Source organism: Pongo abelii, chromosome 2, assembly GCF_028885655.2.
Source record: "Pongo abelii isolate AG06213 chromosome 2, NHGRI_mPonAbe1-v2.0_pri, whole genome shotgun sequence".
In the NCBI taxonomy this organism is placed as follows: domain Eukaryota; kingdom Metazoa; phylum Chordata; class Mammalia; order Primates; family Hominidae; genus Pongo; species Pongo abelii.
This window is the reverse complement of record NC_085928.1, coordinates 85,169,296-85,196,105: the sequence shown is the minus strand read 5'-3', so window position 1 is coordinate 85,196,105 and position 26,810 is coordinate 85,169,296. Positions and strand designations below refer to the sequence as shown.

Sequence of the window (26,810 nt, the reverse complement as noted above, 5' to 3'; positions counted from 1 at the left end):
ATTACCATGGAACTACTGATTACCCTTAACGTACTTTTAAAAACTTCAGTGAAAGTACACAATATATGATTTTATTAATAAATAGTGCAAAAGCATCAGTGATAACTGTTTGAACATTACATTTTTTAAACAGCCATGTCTTGGCATTAGTTACTATTGTGCATATTGGCCTCTATGGCACTACAAGTAAACAGATGAAAATATTGCCCATTTTCATGCACAGGTATTCAGCTATAACACCATTTACAAATTATTATGGACAAGATAAATTCTGCAATAATATTCATTTGGATGGCCACAATTAAATGAGTATTATATCAAGAAATAGCCTATGTTCAATATACTCCAGATGTCAGATTGTAAAATGTAATGTTATTTAAAACTTAATTCTTTATTTTCCTTAAAGGGACACCTTTTGTGTATTTGGGTGCTCAAATGATAACTAGGAATGCATTCTTTGACCATAATAACAAAATTCACACAAAAGAGGTTGTATGCCTCCTCCTCTAAAAGAAGCAATACATTTGCTCATAATCTCTCTCTCCAGGTATCATTTCTCATATTACTAATGAAAATGCTTACAAGCACCAACACCAAAATTCTGTCTCCAAGGGAAAGTTACAAAGTTAAAAAAGAGTGGTTCATTATATAAAAAAAGACAAATCGCGGCAACACTATTGCTAAAAATGACATCAATTAAACTTCTTAGCATCCACAAAGTATATTATTTCCATGAGTTTTCTATTATGTGGAGATTTTCCTTAAGAAGTAAAATGAAGTTTGAATAGTACAGTCTGTGGGGTGGTGACATCAGCAACCGCCAGTTCTTGTCCATCAACGAGCCCCAATTCTAAAACAGAAAAAATATAATACAAGCAAAAAAAAACTCAACAGAAAGGATAATACACATGTAAACAAACTATGGAGTATTATGGTCTAGAAAAACATCAAAATCCAATCCTCTTTAATCAAAGTAATATTTGATTTCTTGGAGATTTTAAAATATTCTACTAAAAGAGCAATTAATTCTATTAATATGTCTAAAGTTGTAAGTAATTATTACCTGACCATATATAAGGCATTAAGAGGAAATCTAGAACAAGCACTGATTACTTTCACCAAAAAGAGAGAAAAGAAAGAAAATGATTAGTAAATACCCTTATTTAAAATACCTTTCAATGTTTTGGAGAGATTTGGCCTTGTTCGTTCTTCAATAGAGGTTACCGACTAGAAAACAAAATTACTTTAATGTAAGACACATTAAAGTAAAATAAAACTTGATATAATTTTCTGAAAAAAATTAAAAATACACATTGATAACCTGTAAGTAAAGTGTTCTATTTTTTCCCTCTAGGGTGGCTGTGATGGCTGGAGATTTCATTTGCCTAAAGATTATGATGACAGAGAAGTATCAAACATAATTTTTATCAAAAGATAATTTTTTTAAGGTTTCAAAAATCACAAAAATGATTTTTACAACATAACAAAAATCTACAATACTTACAGAGAAGCACTATTGGTTAGAAAATCCAAAACCTCCTGTAGTTTAGCTGATGGAGAAAACTGAATATTTTGAGGAAGCTGGCTACAAGCTGGGCAGTTTTCCTATACACATAATACACAACAAATTACAGCAGCACATGCACCAATACTAGTCTCTTTATGAACAATAAAATAAAAATCAGGTTGTTTTATAATCATGCATATTTCCTATAAAAAAATTTTTATGCTTTAAAGCCTGCTTTTCATAATAGACCATTTCTTTTAAATTACTTTGCTATAGAGTTATTTCAGGCTATAAAGCAAAAGATATATAATAAGTAGAGTTCTGGAAGTTAGAAAATGTATGGGTGACTTTGTTCAAATTTCTAACCAATAATATTTAAAAATCAAAATATGCATGATCAAACATGTGTTCTTAATACTACTAACCTTTCTTTCTGCTTCAAATGTGTATGTATACAGCCCATCCACATCATTGAACACCAAGTAATTATTCAAGGGAATGTATGCACTGTAATGAAAAAATGTTCATCTTTATATAATTGAACCAAGTCAAAACATAAATTTACATGCATATTAAAAATGAAACCTATTACCTTGTGGCTATTTTAAAAACCTCAGTGGCACACACAGCTGAAGGGGGGAGAAAATACAGGTGCTTTAACTCAATGGAAATTAGGCATGTTAAAAGTCAGTTATAAATCAGAACAGATAAATTTTCATTGGCTCTTCATTAAAAAATATATATTCCAATTTTTAAAAACTGAGAAAGTAACAAATTTTATATTTGTTTTGTGTGATTCACGTAATAGAGTAACACTACATGTTTTTCTTGTTTATCAGATTAATAAACGGCCTGCTTCAAATGGAACTAAAATGTCTCTTTACTGCAGAGAACTTAAGACATAATGTAAGACAAAAAATATGCAAAGTCTAATAACTGGTTCTTTTTCGACAGCTTAGTTACACAACCCATCCAAGAAGATATCAAATTCCTACAACACGAAAAAGCTGCAGCAACGTCAAAAACTAAAGGAAGCAAAATAAACTAAGTGATGGCCTTTTTTACCTCACCTGCAACGACTGCATTTGTGGAAGCTACTGCAGGAATGATTCTTTTTACTACCCCTGAAAAAATATATCAATTAAAATATGGTCATTTCTTTACAATAAAAGAGTTCTCTTAAATTAGAAGGCATGATTATTAAATACCATTTTCTAAAACTTGATTTTTCAGACTTTCAAGCCAGAAAATAAATTTAACCATGAAACAATCTTTCACATCCCCATCATTTTGTAGTAAATTCAGAATCTTAAGCTACAGTAGCAAAGAAAACTCTCTCAAGTAAGTACTATAGAAAGCTGAAACAATAACATCATAATAGTTAACAATTTAGAGTATTTATTATGTTCCAGGCACAATGTAAAGACTAAATATTATTTAATTTTCATAACATCTTCATGTTAATTACTCTGATTTTAAACATAAGAAAAGTGAGACTGAGAGAAATTTAGTAATTTATCCACAGCTATATACTTAGCAAGAGGTGGGGATGGCATATGAATACAGATATTAACTGATACACCATGAAGAATAAGTGTTATCTAATTATTCCTGTAACAGCTTCAGTCACTTGATTCACAAACATTCAAAAAAAAAGAAAAGCTGCCCTTTATTATCTTTTACTCTACGACCAAGGCTACACAAAATATTAAATACAGTTCTCCACTTCAACCCCACATTTTTCTTTTTTTTTTTTTCTTGAGACAGAGTCTCGCTCTGTCGCCCAGGCTGGAGTGCAGTAGTGCGATCTGATCTCGGCTCACTGCAAGTTCCACCTTCCGGGTTCACACCATTCTCCTGCCTCAGCCTCCCAAGTAGCTGGGACTACAGGGGCCCACCACCACGCCCGGCTAATTTTTTGTATTTTTAGTAGAGACGGGGTTTCACCGTGTTAGCCATGATGGTCTCGATCTCCTGACCTCATGATCCGCCCGCCTTGGCCTCCCAAAGTGCTGGGACTCACATTTTTCACATCAGTATTATTCACATATTAGGAATAAACAAAGCCCCCACCTTAAACCATTTTTTAAAAGTACAAAATAAATAATCCATTTTATAACTATATTTTAATTGTTCATTTTAGAAGACAAAAACTTCAAGAAAAAGTAGCCATTTTATCTCAGAGTGTGAGAAAACACTGTAAGATGTGTTCCCAAGACTCCAAGTATAGGCAGATGTCAAAAACTTAAGGAAAAACGGCAAGTAGCTAAGAAGACATGAAAGAAAGACACTTACGAAGGCTGGAAAGCTTTTTTAAAAAGTTGACTGTGACCATATGATTCTCTATAGTTTTGGAGAAGAGGAAATTTAAAAAGAGATAAACTGCATGATGGTTAAACTGGAAGCTCTCCAGTGAACCACATATAGCAGCACGTACTGAAAGGAGGAAGTGGTAGTCACAAACCGTGAAGAGTGTAAGAGACACTGCACAGTAAGAACATTGCCAAAATGATAAGGACTCCCCTCTTTCTCCAACCCCTGCCACCCATAACCCTGCCCTTCGAACAAAAAAAGCTAGAGTGGGCAGAAAGGCAACTTTCCGTTATACTGAGAACAAGGGGAAAAATCATAGACTAGATAGAATCACTGGCTTGTGCAACTTCACTTCCAATTCTCCTTCTGTACTCCTTGTTGAGGCCCTCATTCATCAGCCTAGAAAGTACACACCAAGCCCTGGTAAAAGGTAAAGAAGGATGGATGAGACTACATATTAAAATGGGGAGTTTACAGTTCCTGATTAGAACACACTGAATTCATCTGTTAATTCTAACAATTAGCAAATATGTGTAACACATGCTCCAGACACTGTTCTAGGTGGTGTACATAGTAGCAGTGAAGAAAAGTATCTGCTCGTATAGTGATTTCATTTTGATAGGGGAGATAACACAAAAGTAAATACTTGGAACACCTCAGATATTGAAGAGTTCTATGAAGAAAATGAGGTATGTGTTAGAGTGAGAATGATGGATGCAGTCCATTAGAGAGAATGGTCAGGGAAGGCCTCCTTGCAGAGATGATAACTTGAGCTGAAACCTAAGCCACGAGAAAGATCCAGCCATGCAATGACCTGAGGAAAAAGCTGTTTGTAAACAGCAATGGCAATGGTCCTGGTCCTGGGGCAAGGATGTAAGATAGTGTAAGTGTGAAATATTCTTTGCATAGGAGAATGAGGCTACCATTAATCAGTTCTGAGCAATTAACAAAAAAATAGAATGGTGAATGGCTCAGAAGTCATTTTAGGTTGAATGATTAGGAAAACTGGTTAAGCAGACACCTAAGAGATGAGGAGCCAGCCTGAGGGGATCCAAGGAAACAGCATCCCCGGTGTAGGAACTCGGGAGTATTAAAGCTCTAAGGTACAAAAGAACTTGGTGTGTTCAAGAAACATAAAGCAGGTCAGTGTAGGGAGAATGCAGAGGGCAACAAGGAGTAAGTATAAATGGAATTTTAAAATGACATTACTAGATCAGTAAATGTAAGGAAATAATCACAGGAGAGAAATGGCAGATTTTCAAAAAGAAGACAAAGCTCATTCTGGTGAACTTGGTAATGATCTTGGGCAAAATTCTAAAAAAGGAAACTGTAACTAGATTGGAAACATTGATCACTACCATTGAGCATGACTGGTTACTAGACAAATCATGTTGTAGTAGCCTCATTTGGCTACTATGACTAACTTAGCAACTCAGGAAAATGCAAAAGATAGCATACCTAGGCTTCAGTAGAGGATCTGGAAAGGTTTTTCATGACATCCTTGTGAACAAGATAAAGAAATACAAAGTACCCAAGAAGGTCTGATGAACAGAATGAGATAAACCTAAAAGGGCCTAGCCAGAAGTGTGATTCAGATGTCTGTTCTCAGACAGTTCAGTCTTATTAAAAATTTTAATCAATTATTTGAAAAAGAAATAAAGGATATAATTATCAAAACAGGTGAAATGAAGCTAGAAACACCAGGTAAGTTGGCAGAATACATATAAAGAGAGAAAAACAGGTTGAATTTTAAGAATACATTTGTAAGGACCTATACTTAGATATTAAGAAAAAAAAAAAAAAAAAAAAAAGACACTCCCCAAACTGCCAAGTTTATAATAGGCAGATGTGGCTTAGCAATTGCATATGTGGACAAAACATCCAGCTTTCAGTGGCTAGTAACATCAAAGAATCGAAAGTATAGCATCAATGTAAACAAAAAAACAACAACAACAACATAAATACCTGCTCTCCTTTAAGACTGCATCAGTTATCGGAAATCTATTATCTAAAGTAAGACCAGTCCCATAATGATGCATGTTGCCCTGAACAATTAGGAAAAGTTGTTTTCTCTAACTATATTCCAGTTAACCAATATGGATAGCTGGAATATGGTTACAGAAAAACAACATGAGAACCTGAAGCTGTACAACGTATCCAAGGGTTGGATATAGTTTGGATATTTGTCCCCTCAAATCTCATACTGAAATGTGATCCCCAGTGTTGGAGGTGGGGCCTAGTGGGAGGTGTTTGGACCGTTAGAGCAGATCCCACATGCATGGCTTGGTGCCCTCCCTGCGATATTAAGTTCACGCAAGAGCTGGTTATTCAAAGAAGCCTGGTATTCCCTCCTCTCCCTCTTGCTCCCTCTCTTGTCATATGACATGCCTTGCCATCACCCTTAGCTTTCACCATGAGTAAAAGCTTCCTGAGGTCTCACCAGAAGCCAAGCAGATGCTTTTGCCATGCTCACACAGCCTGCAGAACCATGAGCCAAATAAACCTCTTTCCTGAATAAATTACCCAGTTTCAGATATTCCTTTATAGCAAAGCAAAATGAACTAATACAGGGTTAAAGGAACTAACTAGGGAGGTTTATGGCACTGATAAAAATTTGCAAAGGATGTGATCACTGTCCTCAATATGTTAAAAGCTATTACTTAAAAGGGAATTAGATTGTATACGGTACTGGGACAACAGTCAGACCAAACTGAAGATGATTTCTATTTTGAGACGAAGTTTTGCTTTTGTTGCCCAGGCTGGAAAGCAGTGGCGCAATCTCAGGCTCACTGCAACCTCAGCCTCCTGGGTTCAAGTGATTCTTCTGCCTCAGCTTCCTGAGTAGCTGGGATTACAGGCATGCGCCACCACACCCAGCTAATTTTGTAGTTTTAGTAGAGACGGGGTTTTGCCATGTTGGTCAGACTGGTCTCGAACTCCTGACCTCAGGTGATCTGCCTGTCTCAGCCTCCCAAAGTGCTAGGATTCCAGGTATGAGCCACTGCAGCCGGCCTGAAGACAATTTCTGTTCAATATATAGAATATTTGTCTAACAGTCCTGTCCAAATGTGAAATAGACTGTCTCTAAGAGATGACTGACGAATTCAGTGGAAGATAAAGTGGACAGTTTGACTTGGATGACTTACAGCCTAAGTAAGTAAGATTCAATAATTTTATTAAATTCCCCCTAGCTAATAAGTAGTATGAATTACATGGTACCTTTACTGAACTTCAAGTGGATGGTACTGTCTAAACTCACTTATCAATTATTCTCCTGAAAGCATCCCAGCCCTAAGTCATCCCAACATCATAATTCATGACAATTTGCTGACTTACCTTGAGTGAGTCTATATGTAACACCCCTAATATTATATTGTGATGCTCTCTCTAGGGATTTTTGGAAAATCCATTGTATATGTTCAGGATCATCTCCATCTAATGGAACCCCTTCTGTTTAAAAAAAAGGGAGAGAGAGAGAAAGACAGGAATATGTAATCACAAAACAATGTTTTTAATGAAATTGTCCAAAGGAATAATATAGAAAAAATATGTATTTTATGTAATTCTAGATAATTCAATTAGGTTTATTACCTCCGAAAGGCTGCTCCTTAGGCCACTGCAACATCCTTACATACTCAATACAGTGTTCTGGTAGCCTGGGCATAGATGCAATGGTGCACATGGGAAAATTAACCTAAAACCACAGTTTGTTCTTTTTAGTGAATTTTAAATGAATTATTTTAAAATGCAACTTCCAGTTATGATCTAGTTCTTAACAATTTCATACAATTTGTTTCAACTCAAAATATTGTATATCATTAAAAATGCCTCTCAAACTATAATATAGATTATCTGAGTCACTTCACTTAGGCTGACCTGCCTATGAAGACAGGTTTGCCCTAAGTTTACAAGGTATATAAAATTTAAGCTTTGTTAGACTATGAGAAGAAAAATACTGAACAGATTCTCAAATATGAACACCTTGTTATGTTTACCTAATATTTAAGTATAAAACAAAGCAAAACAAAAGCAAGTTCAGAGTTAAGTGAATCCCAAGTGAATACTCATAAAATTGTTTACATTTATTATTCAAAATTTCAAGTGTTCTTTAAAGTGGGTATGTAAATCAAAAAGCCCCATCCTTGAAAAGATCATTCTTACCCCTGGTATCTTTATTTCCCTGAAATAAATACAGGTGAAAACCACATAGATTACAGCTTGACATCAATATACAGCTTTGTAATTCTACTTGATACCTACCCCCCCCCCAAAAAAAATACAAATAAAGTATGAAAGCAGAATAGTATCAAAACAATGTACTCGGTTCATATCTTTCCTCAAATAGAGCAGGATTTCATATTTTATCTTTCTTCTTAGTGTAATTTTTAAAATACGGCTACCTCTAATTAAAAATTCTAAATATTAACTAGACTTAATAATTAATCCCTAACTCCATGCCAAGATACTATAAAAGAAATGCAAGTGCTTTTTTGATTACCTGTGGTGGATAAAGTTCCAGCGTGCATTCGATACAAGCAGTCATTCCAGGCAGAATCACCCGGGCATTTCCTTTAAAACCTTCTGTCCCCCCATCTATCAAAGGGACAATGGAGCTTGGATCTAAGACACCATCTTCATAATTTAGAAGAGATATCTAGGAAAACAATTTGAAGGGCTTTAAAGGAGAAGGGGATAAGAATTCAAAAGAAGAAGTATGCTTTCAAGTAATCCTATGAGTCGGTTGTGCTATTCAATACCGATGTATCAAATCAAGGGATTATAATAACAATTTGTGTCTTCACCTGAAAACCAATGACTGGCAATAAACAATGAAGTAAATATACTTAATTCAAAATTAAACTCTCATTTTTCAAAAATATATCAATTCTAATTTTGGGGATGTGAAGCACAGCAGCAAGAACTTCAGAGAACTATAACAACACTAAAGTCTTTACCAGCATGCCATTTATCCATCTTCTGGCGATGATAGAATCCAGTCCACATACAATAATATGAAATTCTACAAAAAAAAAAGCAACTTTAGTTTTTAAATATGTAGTTGCATGATGATCTTTCAATGTAGATTCATCAATTCCAACAAATGTACCACTCTGGTGCAGGATGTTGATTAGGAAGGTTGTGTGTTTGTGGGAACAGGAAGCTCTATGAGAACCCAAGTTTTCAAAAATTTTCTGTTCAATTTTGTTGTGAACATAAAACTGCCCTAAAAAATAAAGTTTACTAATAAAAAAAAAGCACTTGCAGAAAACAATCTGCACTTTCTAAGAAACAAACAAAAAAACCACAAGCACTTTTTACTGTAATCCCACATACGTTCTCAGAGCTCCTATTCCTTGAGTGAACTCTCATTCAGGTCAGCATAGAAAATTGTAGCTGGTCATGTCAGCTAAAACTAGCATTCTCTTTTCAGTCTATCAGCAACATTACTGAAAAGCCAACAGTGAGAGAGGAAAGCAAATGAAGAAATGGCCTTCAAATAGCTAGCAATATTCGAATAGCTACCAATTAAAAAATTCTAAGAATCTGGTGAGCATTTAATTTCAAGTAAAAAACTTACGTCGATAGAAAGTGTCGTTAAAATCTTGAATCTTGTTGAAATGTCTGAATACAAGTAAAGGAACTTAAGCAGCTAAGTTTTAATTTCTAAAATGAATTTGACAATGCCATAAGGAACACACTCTACGTATATTTAAAACAAGTAAGTAATCAATGTTCACATCAGTGGAATTCAAGGAATCTGACTAAATGAACACAACTCTCCTTTCTGACAAAACTTTTCTGCCATTCCTCCCCTAACTACTTACTTTTTCTCATTCCTGAACCCCTATATCATTATATTTATGCCCTTGGTAGGAAGCATACTTTCTACTTTGCTTTGGTTTTTATAATAAAACCATAAGCCCCAGGAAAGCAGAATGTGTGTCCTCAATCATCAGCATCAAGAAGAGATGCAATAAATGTTTTAGTGAAGGAAAGATGCACATTATAGTTCCCATTTTGCTAGGTGATTTTAAGAGTTACTGCAAAGCTCATTTTTTTAACATACAGAAAATTTCAACAGCTTTTTCAGTTGGTAAAGATTTTACTGTTTTTATTTTTTGTGGGGAGGAGACAAAGTACGAATTTTTTCTACCTTTCTCATTTAACTCAGTTTTCAAGTTACCCTACCAAACCCCATTGCCAGTCTTCCCATCTCTGGAAGCTAAAAAAGAAACCCCATTCAAAACTGATTATGGGTGAGTCAATATAGCACTTAATGTTTTAATAGCACATGTGTGGAAAAACTTGTTTTAATTTTTCTAATGAATGGAGCAATTGTTTAATAATTTATAAATTATGCTACTTCTCTAAAGTTAAGATAAATAGTCTACTATAAATTTTTTAAAAGCAATACAGAGAAAAAAGGGACAATACATGCTTCCTCTAGTTTTTTAATTCTTCCCTACAAATAAAGCTATGAACAATAATTTCAATTCTAGCCCTCAGCCATTCAGACCTCGATTCCCTTTGAATGCTAGGCAAGCAGGAGACCGAAGCTACAGCTAGAAAGAGGACAAAAAAGAAACAAAGCAAACAGTGGAGGAATGGCAATCAGGGAACCAAGAGCCAGACTAAGAAATCTAATCTGGATTTCTAGAAAATACCCAAAGTTTCCCAGACCCACATAATGGGGATAGACAAACTGAGTGCCCCCCACTAACCAACCCACCCCCACCAACTCAATTCTTCCTTTTTCCCTACAGGGGCCTGTATTTGCATTTTTAAGCTCTTTATTTTGAAATAATATAGATTCACAGTAAGTTGCACAGATAGTATAGGTAGCTACCATGCATCTTTCCCAGTTACATCTCACTATAGTACAGTACCAAAACCATGAACAGAACATTGGTACAATGCGTGTTTATAATTCTGTCATCTAAACACACATAGATTTGTGTAACCACCACCCCAGGCAACACACATAACTATTCTACCACAATAGATCTCTCTGCAGCCTCCACATCCTGGGCTTAACTCATCTTCCTGCCTCAGCCTCCCAAGTAGCTGGGACTACAGGCATGTGCCACCATGCCCAGGTAATTTTTCTAGTTTTTACAGAAATAGGGTCTCATTTGTTGCCTAGGCTGGTCTCAAACAACCAGGCTCAAGTGATCTTCCCGCCTCAGCCTCCCAAAGTGCTGGAATTACAGGCCTGAACCACCACACCCAGCCATCTCTATAATTCTGTAATTTCAAGAATATTATATAAATAGAATCATGCAGTATATTACCTTTTGAGACTGGCTTTTTTTTTAGTCTAATAGCTGTGTAACAGTATCGCTCATGGTGGTCTTAGTTTGATGTGACACATCTTTTCATGTGCTTTTTGTCATCCTTTTTAGTAAAATATCTCTTCCTATCTTTTGTCTATTTTCTAATTGAATTTTTTTTTTTGTTTTACTGTTGAGTTTTTAAGAGTTCATTATATATTCTAGATATGAGTCCTCTGTCAGATGCTTTACAAGTATTCTCCAGTCTGTGGCTTTTCTTAATCCCTTTAAGAGGGTCTTTCACAGAGCAAGTTTTTAATTTTGATGAAGTTCAGTGTATCAATTTTTTCCTTTTATGGCTCATGCTTTTACAAAAAATTATTTTAATTTTTTAGAGATGATGTCTCACTACATTGCCGAGGCTGGAATGCAGTGGCTATTCACAGTATGACCACAGCCTACTATAGCCTCAAACTCCTAGTCTCAAGCAATCCTCCCACCTTAGCCTCCCAAGCAGCCAGGACTCTATAGTGGTATGATAAAAGCTCACTGCTTCCTCAGTGATCTGCACCACCATGCCCCACCTTTTACAGGTCTTGATTTTGACGTGGCCTAAGCACTCTCCACCAAACCCTAAAGTTTTATCGTTTTATGGTTTTTTTTTTTTTTTTTGAGATAGAACCTCACTCTGTCGCCCAGGCTGGGGTGCAGTGGCGCAATTTCGGCTCACTGCAACCTCAGCCTCCCAGGGTCAAGCGATTCTCCCACCTCAGCCTCCTGAGTAGCTAGAATTACAGGCATACGCCACTGTGCCCGGCTAATTTTTGTATTCTTAGTAGAGACAGGGTTTCACCATGTTGGACAGGCTGGTCTCGAACTCCTGACCTCAAGTGATCCACCCACCTTGGCCTCCTCCCAAAGTGCTGGGATTACAGGCATAAGCCACCATGCCTGGCTCATTTTATATTTACACCTATAATCCATTTTGAGTTAATTTTGTATGTTTAGGTCAAAATTCATCTTTTAACTATGGATATGAAATTGCTCCAGTACGATTTGTTGAAGACTATGTTTCTTCCACTGAACTGTTTTGCACCTTTATCAAAAACAAATTGGCCATACTTATATGGGGCTATTTCTGGCTTCCCTATTCTGTTCTAGTCACCTATGTATGCCTCTGGTAACGCCACTGAGTCTGGATTACTATAGCTATATAAGTCTAGAATTTGGATAGTGGTTCCTCCCACTTTCTTTTTCAGAATTGTAGTAGGTATTCCTTTGCTTTTCTATATAAATTTTAGAAGATCATCTATATTGACAATTTTGCTGGGATTTTAATAGAAACTATGGTGTATATGTATACAAATTTAGGGAGAAATGACATCTTTACTATATTTAATCTTCCAATCTTTGAAGATGGACTATCTCTCCATTTATTTAGATTTTCTTTGATTTCTTTCATCAGCATTTTGTAGTTTTTCACTATATAAATCTCTTACTTATCTTGTAGTTTACATCTAAGTATTTATTTTTCTTTGTAAGCAGTTGTAAATGGCATTGTATTTTACATTAACTTTCACAAGTTCACCGGTATGTTGATTTTGTATTCTGTGGGACTTTCTACATAGAAATCACATTTTCTGACTTTCTATAAAATGCCAAAAGTTCTCCAGATCTAAATTCAAACTACAGTGTAAATACTCCTTCTTAAAAACATATTTCTTGTAAAAATAAATTTACTGTGATGTACCTTCCATTTGGCTAATACTATATTGACTGTCTACTCTGTCTGCTACTATAAGGAAACAAAGATTAATTGGATCCAGCCTAGGAATTTACACTCTAGTAAAGGAGATATGTAATTGATACTGAAATTAAGGGCAATAATGCAAAATAAAGTAGATGATGAAACAGGCTTTATAAACTTAAGTTAAAAATCAGAGCCAAAAATATATTTATATAACCATACAGAAAAGACTGGAAGAATAGATAGCAAAATGTTACCAGCAGTTATCTCAGTAATAAAGTTACTACTGCTGATTTTTTTCCCTCTTGCTTATCTGTATTCTCTGTTAAATATCTCTTATAATAAAGGAAAAAAGCTTTTAAAAATTAAGTAATTTTCTTTTTGTCAAAAGGATACGGAACTACATTGCAATTAGGAACTCTGTCATTTAGAAATTCTGCAGCAACTTCAGCCTTAGGTCTTCCAATATCTTTAGGCCTACAGGAAAAATATTTAAATTATAATTCATATTATAAATCTATATGATCTACATAACTTATTTTCAAACATAAAAGTAAATTCACAGTAAGTTTACTTATAGGAAATTTAGAAGGAATATTTTTGCCTAAGTATTTTGATTTCAGTAATAACTTTTGGTAAACGGTCATTTAACCTTAAATGTCAACCCTTGCTAATGGTCCAAATTAACATGTCTAATTAAGTATTGCTTTAATTAAGTAAAAATCTGAACAGTGTTCTTCCTCCCAGATAAAGCATAATAATGCTATGATTCCTGGCCACTTTCCACTGTAAAAAATTATCCCACTCTTAGAGCTCAGAACCTTATGGTGTTACTCCACAGGTCTTGGCTGAAATATACACAATAAGATTCATCCTTGGGATGCAAGAACCTTCATTTATCCCCTTCTTCCTGTGTGTGCTGATTAAGCAGCAAATTTTGTGTCCCCTAAGAAGCTGCATGAAAAAAAAAAAGAAAAAAAAATCTCACTGGACCCTATATAAAATGGAAAAAAAAAAAAAAAAGAAGCTGTAATCATGTTTTTTTCTTTTTTCTTTTTGAGACGGCGTCTCACTCACTGTGTCACCGAGGCTGGAGTGCAGTGGTGCAATCTCGGCTCACTGCAACCTCTGCCTCCCAGGTTCAAGCAATTCTCATGCCTCAGCCTCCGGGTAGCTGAGATTACAGGTGCCCGCCACCATGACCAGCTAGTTTTTGTATTTTTAGTAGAGAGAGGGTTTCGCCATGTTGGTCAGGCTGGTCTCGAACTCCTGACCTCAGGTGATCTGCCTGCCTCAGCCTCCCAAAGTGCTGGGATTACAGGCATGAGCCACCATGCCCGGCACCATGTTTTTAAAGAAAGAATAATACCAAAAGTGTCAGCTAAAATTGCAAATGTTACTATTACATCAAAGAAGCTGAACATATAAAGCCTCAAAAGGTCACTCTTAAACAATAACCACACATATAGATAGGAAAGGATATGAATTTCCTCCTCTAAGTTCTATACAAATGGTATTTTCTTTCCTAATATTTCCATATTCTCCTCAGAGAAATCATTCCATGTATATAATAAGAACATTATTACTTTTTTCATAACATATTTGTTATATACACATCTATCATACCCACAAGACTATTATTTGGATGAAAGTGACTATGTTCTTACTCTCTTCATATCTAGCACACAGTAAATACTTTTCAAATAAATGAAAATAATAAATCGTGTGCTTATTAGAAAAAAATCTGAAATGTCAAAGAAAAACACTTTAGCATGTCAATCTTTCTTTTATTTTCTTTTCTTTTTTTTTGAGACAGAGTCTCGCTCTGTCACCCAGGCTGGAGTGCAGTGGCACAATCTCGGCTCACTGTAACCTCTGCCTCCCAGATTCAAGCAATTCTCCTGTCTCAGCCTCCAGAGTATAGCTGGGACTACGGACATGAGTCACTATGCCTGGCTAATTTTTGTATTTTTAGTAGACACAGGGTTTCACCATGTTGGCCGGGCTGGTCTCTAAATTCTGACCTCAAGTGATCCGCCCACCTTAGCCTCCCAATGTGCTGTGATTACAGGCATGAGCCACCATGCCAGGCCAATTTTTCTTCTCTCCAATAAAGCACTGTTCTTTTTTGATTCGAAACTTTTGGTAAATGTTTTATCTTCACTTTGTACTAACTTACATAAAAAAGGCCCTGTTATAAATCAAAGAACTTAATTTCAATATTGCATTCAATGGCTCCGCACACAGAAAGCTCTTTAGGTATGTAAAAGGGATAAAGTAGACTTCTAAGATTGTTTTAAGTAATATATTCTATGTGCTTTTACAGCAGATCCCAAACAAAAGAACTCCTAGATGGTTTCTGGGAACTGTTTGTTAATTTAGCATTCCAGGATGAAACAATCAAATTGCTCCACCTCAATAAAATGGCCTTTCACACACATCATCCTTGCAGGACACTCTGCCCAAATTATTTAACCTTGAACACAAGAATCTACCCTGAGGTTGCTGAGATTAAATGGAATAATATGGATAGTTTTGAAGTATTTGCTACATATCATTATTACCATCTTCAACTATTTTAGCCACAAATTAAAGGGTATGGCCTGTATCAATAACAAATCAATTCAGTGATATCTTTTTCAGAGCATTCACAACTCAAAATTTGACAAGCTGGACAGAGCCCACAAACTTTGCTATAGAGAAGGGAAATTTCAAGGGCTAAAAAATAAACAAAAAATAAAGCTTAAAAGTTAAACATAAAGGTCACACTGCAATTACAATACTTCATTAACTTATTTTAATCCATACTTCAGTCCCATTAAGATCTTCCACAAAGATAATGTAGAGGTTTTATGCCTATCCAAAAATTTAATGTTACCTTTTTTGCTAGCTCAACTTTATCTTATATACCCAGAACAATTTGAGCACTGTCAGTAACAGATGCAAACTTACTAACTAGAGAGAGAGAAAAAAAAGTCCTTATCTCTGTGTATCTTTGACTAACAAATACACACTTTTACCTAAGCTACTCAAACCCCTCAATATTACATACTAAATTCATAAATGAACATTTCTTCATGTCTGGATACATGGCCTACTTCAGTTTTTGTTTTTCTGGTTTTTTTGTTTTTGTTTTTGAGACAGGGTCTCGTTCTGTTGCCCAGGCTGGAGTACAGTGGCATGAACACAGTTCACTGCAGCCTTGAGATCCTGGGCTCAAACGATCCTCCTACCTCAGCTTCCTATGCAGCGGGGACCACAGGTGCACACCACCACACCCGGCTAATTTTTTAATTTTTTTGTAGAGACGAAGTCTCCCTTTGTTGCCCAGGCTGGTCTGGATCTCTTGGGCTCAAGCAATCTTCTCACCTCAGCCTCCCAGTGTTGGGATTACAGGCGTAAGCCACCATGCCTGGCCTCTACTTCTGTTCTTAAACTCATCTTTAACAAATCTCTCCTTGATGTCCTCTGTATTCCATATATGCCTAAGGTAACCATCCCTCTTTGTTCCATTCCAATTGGTTCCGGTTTTTCTCTCCTCGACTTTCCATTTTCTTTCCCCTTGTAGGAAAAGCTCAAACTTTTTCCCAACTTTATTGCTCCAGTCACCATTCAAACCTTGGCTCACAAATCCCGGCCACTCTCTCACTAGGGCCTAATACTCCAGCGAGTATTCTTTTCTGACATGAACTGGAGGAAGAGCTACCGTTCTTTCCTTTCTTCAGAGCACAGTTAACCTGAGGATATTCCCAAAAATCACATAAACCTTTGGAAGGAGACTTCTTTGAAAAAACAAAAACATGTATTTGTTTACATAACTACTATCACCAAGATGCCCGAAATTTTCTTACAAAACTTTACCTAAAATGGGAGTGGTAGTTTCTGTTTTTAAAAATAAAATTAGTATTATCCTCTCAAGTCATTTTTAAAAATTATTAAACTGCAATGTACAAGTTCAAATGATTATCAGAGCTTAAAAAAAGAAAATTGCTAAGATATTAAAACTTACCTAAATAAAAACTGCCTATTTAGATTGGAAACATCTATAGTGTCCATATCTATAACATGAATCTGTCTAAAACCAGACAAGGCCTGTGGGAATAAAAACAATCCAATTAAGCAGAAGTTTCCTCACATTTAAAAATGTAATATTTGTTTTCAATGTAGTCTTAAGTCTACAAATTCTCAGTAATAAATTCTGTGTAATTTGTATTCGATGGCTGAAAGAGTCTTGCAAGGTATATAAAATTCAGAGTTCTTGAACAGGTCAAAAGTGTACAATCACTCAGTTTCAAATAATCTATAACCAAGAGAACAACTCAAAATTTCTACAGATTAAAACTATTTTACATATATATATAATTCCATAAACACATTTGTAAAATTTGTTGCTTTGCTGCTATTGATGGATACTTTAATTTTACTATGCTTGTTATTATTTTTTCAAAATATTGTTAAAAGCAATTCCTACAAGCTTTATCTTACTTAATATTAAGCATGCCACGATTCAAAAATGGTAACTATTATAAGCCATATATTTATAAAAACACACACATAAGTAGACTGAATATGTAAAAGGAGTATCTTAAAAGATATTGAGTCAAGAACATGCAATTTTAAAAGCAGGGAAAGGCAAAAAACAAAAAACCTGTTAGGTTTCCATAATAATGCCATGCATTCTAAACAGTACAACCACATTCAAATTTACCAGCAGATGCAAAAAACTGAAAAAAATACATCTCAATAACTAACTTTTCTGGTCTTGGTCGGTTTACTTAGATGATCAAATAACTTGACAATAATTTCCTCATTTTTCTGTCCCCCTTTATACCAAGAGATCTTCAAGACTTATCCATATTTGTGCTTTCAAAGTCCTGACTGTTCTCAAACTCCACAGAAACTGTACTTGTCAGGGTCACCAATAACCTCTGTGTTGCTAACTCCAATGACCAATTCTCAGTCTGTCTGACCTTACCTTTCTGAGGTATTAGGCTGGATGGGTCACTTCCTCCACCCTAAAACATGTTCTTCAGTTGGTCACCACACTCATGAGAATTTGAACACTTTTTAAAAATTGGTTTCCAGTTCATTCAGTTTTCTTCCTACTTTACTGGCCAGAATTCGGAGCAGCCTTGTGCTTTGTTCTGATGATCTCAGACGATCTTATAAAATATAGACCATCTAGCAGACATCTCAGACTTAAAAGTTTCCAAAACCAAACTTGATCACCCTTGCTCACCACAACAACTAAATTTGTTCTTTTCCAGATCTTCCTCATTGCAGTAACTCCATCTCTCCAGGTGCCTGCCCCTAGAGCAAAAACCTTGTTGTATCATCCTTGATTCCTCTTTCTCTCACAGCATACCACCAATCCATCAGCTAATCCTGTTGATTCCATCTTCAAAATATATCCATAATCTGACCACCTGTCACCACCTCCAATGCTACCATCCTGTTCCAAGTCACGTTGTCTCTTGTCTAGAGGACTATAATAATCTAATTAGTCTCTGTTTCTTCCCCCTCCCTGCTCTTCCCTTAGTCTATTCTCAATGCATCAGCCTCAGTAACCTAGGTGAAAAGCCAATCAAGTCTCTCATTGCATAAATCTCTCCAATGACTTCATGACTCAGAGTAAAAGCGAGAGCACTTACAGTAACCTCCAAAGTCTTTTGTGATATCCACTCCAAGCCCCTCCATCTCCCATTATCTGTCTGATATGGTCTCCAAAAATGCTCCCCCAACCCACTTCTGCTCTAGCGATGATAGCCTCCTTGCAGTCCTTGAACAAACAGGAGTGCTCCACTTCACAGCTTTGTACCTGTTATTCTAACTAGAATATTCTTCCTACAGATATCTGTATGGCTCATTTGCTCACCTTTGTACTCAATAGCACCTTTTTGTAAACCTTTTCCCTTCACACCATTTGACATACTATATACTTACTTTTTCATTCAACTAAAATGTGAGTCCCACCAACGCAAACATATCTCTGCATTTGTTCAATGCTGTATCTTCAGCATCTAAAATGGTGCTTGGCATATGGGATGGAGGGTCAATAAATATTTGCTCAACCAGTAATATTAATATCTTTTTTTTTTTTTTTTTTTTTGAGATGGAGTCTCACCCTGTTGCCCAGGCTGGAGTGCAGTGGCGTGATCTCGGCTCACTGCAAGCTCTGCCTCCCGGGTTCATGCCATTCTCTCACCTCAGCCTCCCGAGTAGCTGGGACTACAGGCGCCTGCCACCACGCCCAGCTTTTTTTTTTTTTTTTTTTTGTATTTTTTAGTAGAGACGGGGTTTCACTGTGTTAGCCAGGATGGTCTTGATCTCCTGACCTTGTGATCTGCCTGCCTCGGTCTCCCAAAGTGCTCGGATTACAGGCGTGAGCCACCGTGCCCAGCCTAGTATCATATTCTTGTTTGTTAGAATGAGCCTTTAGGGGGCTTACAATGAATTAAATAAGCAAAACAAGGAGTAAAATTGAAAACCCTTAGTTTTCTTCTTTTGTGTAAAAGATTACTATAATGCAATGAAGAAGAGGGCCACTTCTTAAAGTTGCTTGGTGACTAATCTTCAGATCTAATCTTCAATTATTTTACACTTAAAATTAGTAAATGTCTCATTTGTAAGTAATGGCTTCAAAATTTAATAAGCTTTAGGAAACTTGTACATTTATAATACCTAACAAAAACCAATGCCCATCCTCCATAAACCCTTTCCTTCTATACGTCTTTGGTTCTCACACTGCTAGAGTATTTATGTTTGATACGGTACTGTCATTCTGGCATCCCACCACAGAGTATATCATGCATACTGCTATTTATTTCATGTGAGATTTATCTCCCCAGTGAAACTTCAGAGTCATTGAAGACAGAGACCATGATGACATATAATCCCCACAGAACCCAGCAAGGCATTAAATACAGTGAAGTATATTTAAGTTTTTACAACTTCACTCAAGTGACATTAGTGTTTCTTAACAAAATTGATGTGGCTAGGTTTATATTTAAACTTTAACCCCCTTGGCAAATTATTTGGGTCCTCCATCTGGCTGTGACCTGCTTTATTTTCTAAAGAGTCTATTCCAGCATTTCCACTTTTCTACACAGCAATGAGAAGCCTAGCATACAACTCTAAACCAATTCTGCCTCTACTAATTTGTGTTACATAAACTCATTAAAATGTAATAGAAAGTGACTTTGTGATTAGAAAAAGTCAAGGAAACCAATTAATTAGATCAAATTATATACTTAATTTATTTCTAAACATATGGAAATAAGTTCAGTAAAGGTTTAGCTTTCCCAAATCTTAGGTGTCCACAATCGTCTTATTAGGTCATAAAATGACCTAATGGTTCACTGAAAAAGAACACTTAACCTTTAACTGATGACCTGGATTCAATTCCAGGCACACTGCTATAATCCAGAAAAACTTCAGCAAGTCAGTCAACATCTCTAAACCTCAATGTCTCCCTCTATATAAAATGGGGTAATGCCTTACCCACCTAGCTGGGTTATTTGGGGAAGCAAAAGAAATAATAAATTATTTGAAACTATACATTAAAATATGAATTACCAGTTTTGTTATTTACTTCACTGAAGTTAGGAGCGTTTTGCCAGAGGAAGCATCAAAATTTGTTAAAGATCAGAGAAGAAAACTGAAGTATGAAATTTTCTCAATAACTTTATAGCTGAGAGCTTTAGAATTTAAAAAGTTCCAAAGTTCTATCATTTTAATTACTGTTTGGAATTTGGCATGCTAAACTTATCTAACAAAGGCTCAAGAGAAAAGGTTAAGAATCACAAGAAATTTCCTAGTATGACAGATAAGTAAGGTTTACTTATCACAAAGAAGAAAAAAATATGTATTTATATATATATATATGTATATATATTACCAGATTTTTCAGGAGCTCACATCCTAAGCCGCCAGCTCCAATGACTAGAACTTTACATGTATCTAACAAGAACTGGAGAGACTGTAAAGAATGGAAAGGCATATTAAAAGCTGGGTGATAACCGCAAGGACTATAAATAAAGCAACAAACTTTAAAATAGTTTCTGATGTTTCCATGAAAAAATGCAACTAGGATAAAGAGCAGACTTTGTATTTGCTCAATTATTTGAAATTTATGAATTCTATCGAACCAGGAATTCTAAAACTCTAATGATTTCAGGAAGTTTCAATGTTAATTTTTCTTTTTTTTTTTGAGACGGAGTCTCTTGCTCTTGTCACACAGGCTGGAGTGAGTGATGGGATCTCGGCTCACTGCAACCTCCGCCTCCTAGGTTCAGGTGATTCTCCCGCCTCAGCTTCTCGAGTAGCTGGGATTATAGGTGTGCACTACCACACCTGGCTAATTTTTTATTTTTAGTAGAGACGGGGTTTCACCATGTTGGCCAGACTGGCCTCGAACTCCTGACCTCAAGTGATCCGCCTGCCTCGGCCTCCCAAAGTTTCTTAGATTACAGGCATGAGCCACCGCGTCCGGCCATTAATGTTTCTAAATTGCCTTTTATTGTATGAAATTAAAAGGCTATTTTTAACAAGGAAAACTATCTCTAATTTGTTTTTTAATTTTTAAAAAGGGATAGAGAACATCAAATTCAGTTAACTGACTTCCTAAAAATATAAAAGTTTAAAAATTTAAAAAACAGAGGATCAAGCACTGCCCAAGGTGTTTAAAGGAGTAAAACAATAAGGTAAAAAGAGTAACAGGGCTGGGCACTGTGGCTCACACCTGTAATCCCAGCACTTTGGGAGGCCGAGGTGGGCGGATCACCTGAGGTCAGGAAAGACCAGCCTGACCAACATGGTGAAACCCTGTCTCTACTAAAAATATAAAAAATTAGCCAGGTATGGTGGTGGGCACCTGTAATCCCAGCTACTCGGGAGGCTGAGGCAGGAGAATCACTTAATCCCGGGAGGCGGAGGTTACCATGAGCCGAGATCGCACCATTGCATTCCAGCCTGGGCAACAAAAGCGAAACTCCATCTGCGCGGGGTGGAGGGGGAAAGAGTAACAGCTGCTTTTTTTTTTCCTTTTTGAGACAGGGTCTCACTGTGTCACCCAGGCTGGAGTGCAGTGGCATGATCAGAGCTCCCTGCAGCCTCCACCTCCAGGTGCAGTCAAGCAATCCTCCCACCTCAACCTCCTGAGTAGCTGAAACCAAAGACATGTATCATCATGCCTAGCTAATTTTTTTTTCTTTTCTTTTTTCTTTTTTTTTTTAAGAGATGGGTTCTCTCTATGCTGCCCAGGGTGGTCTGGAACTCTTAGGCTCAAGTGATCCTCCTCCCTTGGCCTCCCAAAGTGCTGGGATTACAGGCGTGAGCCACCTTACCTGGCCAACATCTCCTTTTGAATAAAGTGAGCGAAACTCACAAAACATGAGATAACACGAAAACACATAAAACTCTTAGAAAATTCCTTATCAGCAGAAATACAATCATTTAACAGAAGTAACAATCTTAAATTATCAGGCAAAAAAAAAAAAATTTAGAAGCACAAGAAAATATGGTGTGTTATCCAAAGAAAGACAGAATTAATACTTTCAATTCTTTTTTCTTTTTTTTTTTCTTTTTATTTTTAATGCTTTCAATTCTGCCCAGCATTAAAGGAGAAAGTTATTCACATGAGACACTGGGCCAAACCAAGAGTTTGCACATTTATAGGAGTAACACAATATTTCCATTTCAAAATACTATCTTTTTACAAATACAAAAGGACATAAAGATGTGCTATACTTTTCCCTACCCTGTAATAAAAAAAAAAGTGACATATAATTGAACACTTGCCTTAAGTCAGACACTATCAGTCCAAAATTCTATGCCTCTATTATTTAGTACTTACATAATTCTTAACATGCAATTAATTATACTCAAAGCTGTTCATTCCAACTAAATTTCAAAATTTAAATAAGCACATCTATATTCCTATCAAAATTAATTTCTCACAGTAGCACTACGAAAGGGGAGTATGTTTCAGAAAGCATTTTAAATTTTTACATGAGGTCATGAAGTTATTTTTCTCACAAAAATTTTCAACTTATATTACATGAGAAATGTGAAGACTCAAAGTCATTCAAACAAAATCAGTTGTGAATATTCGATTTCATATTTTAAGAAAAATTTAGTTTCACAAAACAATTTTATTAGTATTTTCATTGCAAGAGCAAATTTAAAAAGAGGCATTCTATTAGTTTTGAAACATAAAACTATTAGAGCAGTTATTTAAAAATAAACGTTTCTCACTTCAGTGCTCGGTTCGAAATCAGGGTGTGTGAAGGGTCCAGATCGCTCGAGGAACTTCTTTACATGGTTCCAGCGACCTTCCCAGTCTCCAGTGTCCCCACACCCACCATCAACAGCCATTCTGCACAGAACACAGTAAATTCAGCTGCAAAGATCAGTATGAAAAAAACCACACCTACAACTATTATGGTATCCCCAAATGAAAAGGTAACCACACCAGACCTGCTCAGATAAAAAGGGAAATATTCAACGTGATTATGTTTATGCTTTGAAATTTTTTCTTGCCTATACAATTCATTTAAAGTTAAGAACTGCACGTTTCTATTTCACCCAATGGATGAAATAAATCAGTCTACATGTTTTCGGTTTCCTAAAGCAATCCAACGTTCAACTTAGGATATTGGTCTATTATGTGAGAAACTGACTTCTCTACATCTGGTATTTACAAAAAAATCACTGCAATCTTCCTCAATCTGTTGTTTCAACACTTGCATTAGGAAATATGAGATACAACAGAGAAAAAAAGTCACACTTTCAGAATTCTGATGCTTATGTGTCTGATGCAAATTTAATATTTATGTGTCTTTTCCAAAGGTGTGATCTAAAAATCATTTTGATGAGAGGAATTTTCACACACTTTTCCCAGAAATAGGGTTATTTTTTCTTTTTCTTTTTTTTTTTGAGACAGAGCCTGTGTTGCCCAGGCTGGAGTGCAGTGGTGTGATTGCAGCTCACTGCAGCCTTGCCCTCCTGGGCTCAAGCAATTCTCCTGCCTCAGCCTCCCAAGTAGCTAGGCCTACAGGTACATGCCACCATACCCAGCTAATTTTTGTATTTTTAGTAGAGACAGGTTTCGCCATGTTGCCCAGGCTGGTCTGGAACTCCTGAGCTCAAGTAATCTGTCCACCTCGGCCTCCCAAGTGCTGGGATTACAGGCATGAGCCACCGAACCTGGCAGAGGTCCTAATTTTTTAAAGAATCTCTTAATACTGAGACGGCTTTTCTTGCCACTAAACACAAAGTTTTAGGTTACAATTACGCCACAGACAGGCATCTAGAAACCTTTTAGAACATACAACAGAGTAAGGTGGGACTCCTCTACAAAATGCATCTAAGATTCACGTTTGGTTGTGATTCTTTTTAATTTTCTAATTTCCTATAACCCCATAGTTTCTACCGTCAAATATATTAGTAATATCCAATTTTTACAAAAGGGACCAAGAAGTATTGCCTAGCAATAAAAACCATAGGTTTTGATGTCAGAGTTGTGCTGGGTTCCACAATTAACAGCACTGTGACCTTCAGCAGATTACTTAATAGCCATAAACCTCATCTGTAGGCCGTTCATAGCTACTTCTTTCAGCCATGAGGATATAGATAATCATGTAGAAGACTCAGTACAGTACGTGGGATATGGTAAGCAATGTTTAATTGTGATTTCATGTAAAGGTGGGAGGGAAATAAAAGGCAGGAAAGAATGTGAAATTAAGTTTGTCATCCCAGTCCTCTTTCAGCTGAAATTCAGCTGTCTGAGGGACACACATAAAGATCAAAGCACTGCTACTGGGAACTGGCACGGAAATTACAAACGCACCATAACCAGTGCAAGAGTTATTTTTTTCCCTGCCCAGGCAGGGAGGGGAGTAAATTATGTGGCGCTGGCCAGGTTAGAAAACACTTCGATTAAATCTGTCTCACCAGCATAGAATAAAGCATCTGATAAGAAATAGGGTGTGTAGTAAAAGGGAAAAATAGGCTGTTTGAGGTCAACAACCTCTTTTAAGAGCCAATTATTTTGCCAAAATGACTGGAGTGCTTAGTACAATATCTGACATGTAGAGTTATCATTAAAAGTTTGCAATTAGTACTACTGTCTCAGTGTTTGCAAAAGGCCACAAAACGGTCTTGTGTCCTTTTCCTGTGTGTTTAAGGTAGACTGCCTTTTCACAGGGTCACTGCTCTGACAATTTGGGATGGAGGAAGAGGAGTGCACAAGGGTCCTTCCTCAAGACCTTTACGTCAGGCACCCCGGAGGGCCCCTGCAGGAGCTGGGGCAGTGCAGCCTGGCCCCGACGCCCGCACCGGGCAGATACCGGGAGCGGCCCGCCAGGCCCCCGGGGCTGCGGGACGGGGATCAGGGGATGAGGCCGCGCGGCCTGCGCTCCGGGTGTCCCCCTCCCAGCCCCCCGGGCCCGCTGCGGCTGGTCCCCTAGGCCTGGGGTGGGGGGAGGCGGGGGTCCCCGGAGAGGGCCCCGGCCTCCCGGCAGCACTAACTTCTCAGCCAGCAGCTCCTCTATTCTCCTTCTTTTCTTCTCCCTAAAAGAGAGAATAAAAGAAGGGTCAGCATCGCGCTACACACTGGGCGCCGCGAGGGGACGGGGGCGAGGGGACGGGGCGGGGGGTGTGGGGACCCCGGATGGCGGCGGCAACCGCCCACCGCCGCGCTCTCTCACAACCCAGCCCAGCCCGGCGCGTCTGCAGAGCCCCGGTACTTACGGCTCCTCGCCATCCGCCATATTGTTCTCCGCCTCTTCCCAGGTGCCCTCGCGCAGCGGGGCGGGGAGGAGCGGGACTGGCATAGAGGGGAGGGGCGGGGCCGGCGAAGCGGGGAGGGGCGAGGCCAGGAACAGAGCCGGCAGGGAGGGGCGAGGTTGACTGCGGTTGGGCTCCCATGGGCTTTAAAGCCTTGCCCTGTAATTATAATCTTAATTACCTACGCTTAATTAGGTGAATCTTATACCGTGCATAATGTTGCTCTGCAGCGTGAAAATGTAGACAATACATTATGCGTTTATACAAACTATATGTTAATACGTAATTATATAAAATATTGGTATATTCTATGAAAAACTCCTGAAGAACCATCCCAGTATGCCAGAGCTTTCCTCTGGGGGCAAAGATCAAGGAAATTTTCACTTTCTGCTTTTCAGGGTGGTTCCAAAATCTTTGCCTTTATAAGTACTCACTTGAATAATAAATTTAAATCAGTTTACATTGGTGGGGTGGGAGATTATTATTTTCTTTGAACAAATCAGCATCAATATTCTCTTTTTTTTTTTTTTTGAGACAGAGTCTCGCTCTTTTGCCCAGGCCAGACTGCAGTGGCGCAATCTCGGCTCGCTGCAAGCTCCGCCTCCCGGGTTCACCCATTCTCCTGCTCAGCCTCCCGAGTAGCTGGGACTACGGGCGCGGCGCCCGGCTAATTTTTTGTATTTTTAGTAGAGACGGGGTTTCACTGTTGTTAGCCAGGATGGTCTCGATCTCCTGACCTCATGATCCGCCGGCTTTGGCCTCCCAAAGTGCTGGGATTACAGGCGTGAGCCACCGCACCTGGCCAGCATTAATATTTTCATGTCACATTCTGTTAGATAAGTTCAGCAGAAATGGAATGATTTTTTAAAACTTTTTTCCTGAGATAAATGTGTATATTTAGATACAAAGAAAAAAGTATAAAGGAAAACAATCACAAAAATCAAAGAATAACTTAGAACACCCATAATCCTATCACCTAAAGATAAAGGGTGATAAAAGTTTCAATTATTTTCTTCTAGAGTCAGAAATACAAATATGCACTGTGAATCTGGATGGCTGGATAGAGGGAAATGATCATGTTCAAGAATGTATGTATATACACATACACACACATCTCCTTTTATGGCGTGGGACAAGAATGATATTTGGAATCAAAAGTAACTGATTTTAAATCCTTCTCAGTTAT

The 26,810-nt window shown here is 37.3% G+C and overlaps 1 protein-coding gene across 4 annotated transcripts; it reads right to left on the bottom strand.

Annotated features, from left to right (window-relative positions):
- Positions 1–49: 49 nt before the first annotated feature.
- Positions 50–25,671, bottom strand: UBA3 (ubiquitin like modifier activating enzyme 3). Of its 4 annotated transcripts, NM_001132762.2 has the most exon segments (18): positions 60–850; positions 1,173–1,227; positions 1,322–1,385; positions 1,505–1,605; positions 1,933–2,014; positions 2,100–2,136; positions 2,578–2,631; positions 7,157–7,270; positions 7,412–7,514; positions 8,319–8,474; positions 8,776–8,840; positions 9,399–9,442; positions 13,235–13,315; positions 16,848–16,930; positions 20,736–20,816; positions 23,093–23,213; positions 25,367–25,408; positions 25,589–25,623. In NM_001132762.2, coding segments are annotated over 18 exon segments (1,392 nt in total). In that variant the 5' UTR covers positions 25,609–25,623; the 3' UTR covers positions 60–761.
- Between the last annotated feature and the right edge of the window lie 1,139 nt (positions 25,672–26,810).